The following is a 6,000-nucleotide window of genomic DNA, read 5'->3' as shown; positions in this document are numbered from 1 at the left end:
GGACAAGTACAAGACTGCTGAACTGAAGGCAACAGGGCCCAGATTCAATTTAATCTACTGTGTTCTCCAGTTTTCATGGCTACAGAGCTAAAGAGTCAACTTTATAGCAAGGGCAAATAGTTCTACTGGAAAGGACACAAGTTTTTCTCCTTACAAGCACCAAACTTATGCAAACCAACTTGCTGCTTGCCTGTATTTGGAATTTCTACTTGACTCCAATTCACGTGTCAAAATGAGCAGTTTTGTTTCCAAAGCTGCTTGTTCGGTGACAGATCAAAGTGACAAGAGGACAGCTGCCAACCTTAAAGCTAACACAAAAAATGGTCTTGGTCAAGCTGATCTGAAAGTAATTCTGAACTGATAAAGAAAACTTAGAAACTGACTGGATTCCATCATTTATAAAGCACAAATAAAAGGGAAACTATAGTTACCAATTCCACCTATGATATCGTGGTTTTACCCCTTCATTTTCACAAAACTGATCACATGGCAAAACCTTACCAGGACAAGTGCACTGAACCTTGCCAAAAATGCAAAAGAGAAAGCAATAAGGGCAGCGACATACATGTGGGTTTTTTATTTCTGTATGCAATGTAATGTTTAGGCACGTTGTTTGGGACGCCTTCTAAAATAAATCATTGGCCATTGTTTAGAATATCCTTTTGGCTTTAAATACTGGTCAGGAAAACAAATGATGTAAAAAATAAATGAATATGACTATTACAGAAACAAAAATGGTTTTGCATCTAAAAGTGCAGGAGTATTTTAACCCTTTCACCAGACAATGTGGCAATATACAGTATATTGCTTCTGTTTGTTTGAGAAGGCTGTTGGAATTTTACATTGACATAGAAAATTATAAATTACACAGAATTAGTTTCCATAATCACTATATATATACACAAACCAGCTGTGAAAAAACTGGTTCAGAACATACAAATGAAAGCCTCACACAGATCAGTACAGTGAAATTACCAATTAACATGCTCTGCTGCCAAAATTTGTATTAAAAACACTATTTACTTTTAAAATGCAGGTACTGTAATTACATTAGCAGCATGAGCATTTCTTTTACTTGACTTGTCTAAAAGGATTACAGCGTTTTAAATACGCAGATTGTTCTGAAATGTTCCATTGTATAATGCTTGGTATTAAACTAAATCTTGGTGAACTGTTTAAAGGCAGGTGAACCACTTAAACACAACAAGCCATGTGCACTCCAAATATTCTAGTGTTTCACCTGGAAGGTATTGTTTCAAGCAAACTAGACTTAACAGAACATATGGCTTTACAGTAACATCAATTTGTCAACTAAGCTGTTGCAATAAATACTTAAAATCTCTACCAATAGACTTACATTTTTTGATCTGTTTAGAACAATACAGAAAACAATTACCAATTAAAAAACCTGTTGTAAAATGTTGAACACCAAAAAATTCTTATTTAAATCACTTTCTTAAGCTAAACCAACCAAAATAACATTTATAGGGCATTTCAGTTTCAGAAAAAACATGAATTTTCTTTTTCTTTTTTACAAGGTGAAAAATGTAAGAAAACTGCTAAATACTTTGGTCACACTAATCGTCAAATAGTTATGTCTCAAATACATTAGATTTTTGTATTCACTTTTTTATAAAACTATTCTTACAGCCATTTTAACTATAGTAACACTACTGTCATCATTACATGGGTAGCAGGATCTTATTTCACAGGCCCCCGTTATTTAGAACAATACAATATAAACATACGCAAAAATTATTGGTATTTCTCAATGTGCAATATTTTTACACTTATGAATTTCTGTACAACGTCTTAAAATCTAGAATATAAATGTTGCTGGTCCTGATTCCTTGCGAAATTAGTGCAGCAGTGACTGGCTTCAACAGGGTCTAGATGATATCCTCAAGAAACACTCAAACACCTGGACATCAGTTCTTTCTCTTCAGCCAAGGCAGTAGACATCACATATCATACAGGGCCATTAACAGATGCCTCTCCTAAATGGGTGTGTTGATCAGTCCTAAGAGGCCAAAAAAGGAGACGTAAGAACACAAAAAAAATCAAAGCAAATTCAAGTAGGTGCAATAAAAACCAAACCAAAAACTAAGAACCCTGGATCCTGTGTAGCAAAATCCGTGAAGTGAAGGAAGGAAATGTGCTAGTAACATGCTCATCCCAATTATCTTCTGCAGTCCAGCATTTCTGGAGTCCTTATTTCCTAATTAGGTATAGCACTCAATTAACTGAGCACACCACTGAAGAATGTGTGGTCTTCATTAACTGATATAATAAGTGATCTCCAGAGACGTGGTATCTCAGAATTACTAATAAAGAGCACATTTCTGATACTTATCCAAATCTTACTGAGGCAAAATGTGATACCAGGAGTATTTAGGGTTGCACTGGAAAGCCAGCAGCTAAGACACAACAGGAAAAAACAACAGCATCTTAAAAATTTGCTTTAGTTATTAATCTAATATACAAAGAGCCTTTCACAAATACTTTGAATGGCAGTCCATTAGGATGAAACGTTCATGAAGTATGGAGGAAAATGGAGAGCAAACCTTTGAGAGTGAAAAACAGTGACAGTATATACATTTCTAGATAAAAGTTTAGTGTAAACATGGACTCAGTTGCTCTGGACTGGCACAAAGAGATCAAACCAATGCATGAGGACATCAGAAATATGCAAGCAACAGAGGCAAAAAAAAAAATCTCCATTTCCATTCAGTGCAAGTCTATGGAATACATTTGAAGATTCTCTAAAAGAATGCAAATACTGCTTGAAACTACAGATGAGGAAAGTTACCTGTAACTCCTGTTCTCTGATGGTGGACATCACAGAGAAGCCACTCTGGGGTCCGTGCTCTACATGCACATGACCAGCAGAAGCCCCCTAGCTAAGTCTTTGGCTGCTAAGCTCTAAAAACACTTTTTAAAAAACATATGTAAACATTAGAGAAAAGACAGACAGCACTAGACAAAAGCAAACACTTTTTAGAGAAATCTGGAAAGTAAGAAACAAATGCTGCATGGACAGGAAGTGTGACAGTCTGCACAACCATCACTCACTTATTAAATGGAAAAAAGCCCATGACAGAACAGGGCTCCTCACAGAGATTACTCCTGCTAGCCACCAGCCAGAGACCTACCTAGGGGACTCCTTCCACTAGTCATATATACATGGAGCCCCAAAAGCACCATTAGGTTTATCTTGGTATTAATCCTTATGAGGATCTACTGCAACAGCCACCTTTAGAGAAAGTTCTGAGCTTTGCTAAAGCCAGCAGGATTCAGTGAAAGGAGTTCCTTGAGATTTCTCACAACCTAAAGGCAATCTAGCAAACTGCTATCTCTGAGAACCCTCTGTTGGTTCAAACACCTTTACTCAAAAGATAATCACCTAGCACCCAAGGAGCTTTTCCCTACAATATAATGCTTATCAACATGAAAAAAATTGTGGTCTTGATAAAGACACCATCTCTAGGAGACACTGTGAAAGAGTTATTGGGTTTCCCACTTTAATTACAGGGTTGTTTTTTCTGATTAGAATCCCCTTCTTGATCAAGTTCGAGATTTATGCAGAGCAGGAAGTTAGAAGAAAGGAGCTAGTTAAATACTGGTTCTGGTTTTTAAGACTTGTTTATGAATCCAAATTTGTCAAACATGCTTACATCTCTTTAATCTATCTAGAGTACAATCAGAACACGCAGTAGAGTTCTGTGCATCAATTCACTAATCTAACTTGGTAACATTGTCACAAAACTGAATGGGGATATTTACAACTCCCTGCAAGAAAAATAGACCTTTGATGATTCAAGAGTCTTAGAAACAATTGAAAATTCCACTTGTGAGAATTTATTAAAATAAAAGCAAGCACATTTTTAGACTGAGCTAAACTCAATCTCTTTAGATCAATCCTGTTAGAAAAGCACACAAACTACTATTTAGAGAATTGAAAGCATCCTTGAATACAGTTACCTCTGATCTGGACTGCTGTTAGTAGGCTGAAGACCTGAAGGGACCTCTTCGGCAACCTCTGTATTCTCTTCTACTACATATTTACAAGAAGGATCCTGCGAGGTAGTCAATTTTCCTTCCTCACTTAAAAAACAAAACAAAACAAAAGCAAGTCGTTATTTAATGCATTTAACTTTGAAGTTCATTCATAGGGAATTTCAGGCAACAGGAGAAAACTGAGACGGGTCCGTATTTCACATGCAAATGGATTTTAAGTTATGATTGCAATATGAAGATCAAGCACATGGCTCTAGACTCCACAAACACCTAATGATGCACTGGTGTTTACATCCATTAAAACTTGACTGGATAAAAGGGCAGGAAACACAGTGATTGCAAATAAGATCAGAAAGGAAAAAAGGAATGTATGTGATGCCTGAAGTGGTAACAATCACGAGCCTTTACTATACATACCGATAGGATTTCAACACTCTGAAGCCAGAAGAATGCAAAAATGGAAGAAAGTATAAAAGAAATTCAAGATTCCCTCAGAAACCATCATTTATAAAATCTGTCCATGAAACATACCAGCAAAACCATTAGCTCATCACTATCTTACATAATAAACTCCCTAGTAATTCCACAGTGAATACTATGTATGTTTTATGGGGTACAAAGACTGCAACCCAATCTACTTCACAAACTTCCTCTTGTAGACAAAAACAAAGTTCAGTGAAAAAGCTGTACACTCACACTATGTAAGACAGTACCATGTAAACAGGCAGCCTCAAAAGTCATTAGTGAACAATCTTCTGGTTTGCCTCTAAACCCAAACTTTTCTGCCTCTCTACTCCACCCTCTTCCACCTCAATCACGCCATTATGAGCGAGCTAAAATACAAATTTGAGCATATATACCTGCAAGAGATAGATATAAAGTAGCTCTGAAGTAGACAAACATCAATCTTATACCTCTGTAGCAACAAATCTATTTATTCAAGAAGTGCCAATCTCCTCTGCTGGTTTTCTTCCTATTCTCACAGTTCTCCTTTCCATGGATCCTTTAAATTTCAATGAATCCTTCTCTTTTCTCCTTCTATCCTGCAGAGCCTGCAAAAATACTGTCTTTTGCATTGCAATCTCTCATCAAGTTTTCCCCATCTAATCTCCCCGTCTCATTTGCCCTGATACTCTTTGCATTCCTTCCAAATAAAATACTTTGTCACCATCACCATCGAAAGTGATGTCCCAGGTTTTTCTATTTTTTAAAGAGGCAGTCTCTGCTGGCATTCTTCCTATTTGTTCTCCACGTAGAACTAAGTTCAGAAATCACATTTTTGTCCTTTGCATCTTTCCACAAATTAACTACCCCACTTAGAAATCCCCTCAATGTTGACTTCAACACCATCAATTTTCTATTCACAGAAACCTAGATAAAGCTGAAGTCTGGAAGCATCCACTTTGAAAGGCAAACAGGCCAGAGTAGGATTCCCCTCACTACTTGAACTCTCCCTTCCTTTAGACCTTTCCCTAGCAAGCTGGTTTAAAAAAATGCCACTTGAGCATTGACTCACTATGAAGCTGCACATGTCTATCAGAGTAGAACAGTCTCTACATTTAAGACCTCATCTTTGAGCCCCCCTGTTTTATGTTCCTTTGATATTTCCCTTCCAAATCAAGATCCGAGTAGTTTTCGACATACAATAGGCCAGAGTGCCTGCTAATCTCATCTGGGCTCCATTTCCCATAAAAGATTGCACCAGATAAACTTTCAAGGTCCCTTCTGACTGGGGCAATTCTATGATATTGCCTCCCTTTGCACCTCTAAGTCCTTTTAACTACAGTTCTAGCAGGTAATTCCATGAAGGGAGGCAGGAACTGTCAGCAGATGCTGCCCCCTCATGTTAAGTTTTTGCACCAGTATCACAAATCACAAGACTTCAAAGTGTGTGTGACCTAAACTAATTTAAGGAGAAATTTAAAGACACCATGGATAACTAAACCAAATTTGTGAACATCTAAGAGTGAAGACCATGTAAAA

The 6,000-nt window shown here is 37.1% G+C and overlaps 1 protein-coding gene across 5 annotated transcripts in view; it reads right to left on the bottom strand.

Annotated features, from left to right (window-relative positions):
- Window positions 1-552: 552 nt before the first annotated feature.
- Window positions 553-6,000, bottom strand: part of PPP6R3 (protein phosphatase 6 regulatory subunit 3) — a 50,588-nt gene continuing 45,140 nt past the window's right edge. For 4 of the 5 annotated variants that reach the window (XM_059849195.1, XM_059849198.1, XM_059849196.1 and 1 more), the window contains 2 exons: window positions 3,982-4,104; window positions 553-2,020 (listed from right to left, as the gene is read on the bottom strand). In XM_059849195.1, the coding sequence (XP_059705178.1) occupies window positions 1,969-2,020; window positions 3,982-4,104 (175 nt within the window). In that variant the 3' untranslated portion in view covers window positions 553-1,968. Of the gene's footprint in view, window positions 2,021-3,981; window positions 4,105-5,008; window positions 5,070-6,000 lie in introns of those variants that run through there. The other variant, XM_059849199.1, reaches the window with a different exon arrangement.

Source organism: Haemorhous mexicanus, chromosome 6 (genome assembly GCF_027477595.1).
Source record: "Haemorhous mexicanus isolate bHaeMex1 chromosome 6, bHaeMex1.pri, whole genome shotgun sequence".
NCBI classification, from domain to species: domain Eukaryota; kingdom Metazoa; phylum Chordata; class Aves; order Passeriformes; family Fringillidae; genus Haemorhous; species Haemorhous mexicanus.
This window is presented reverse-complemented; position numbering and strand designations above follow the sequence as displayed.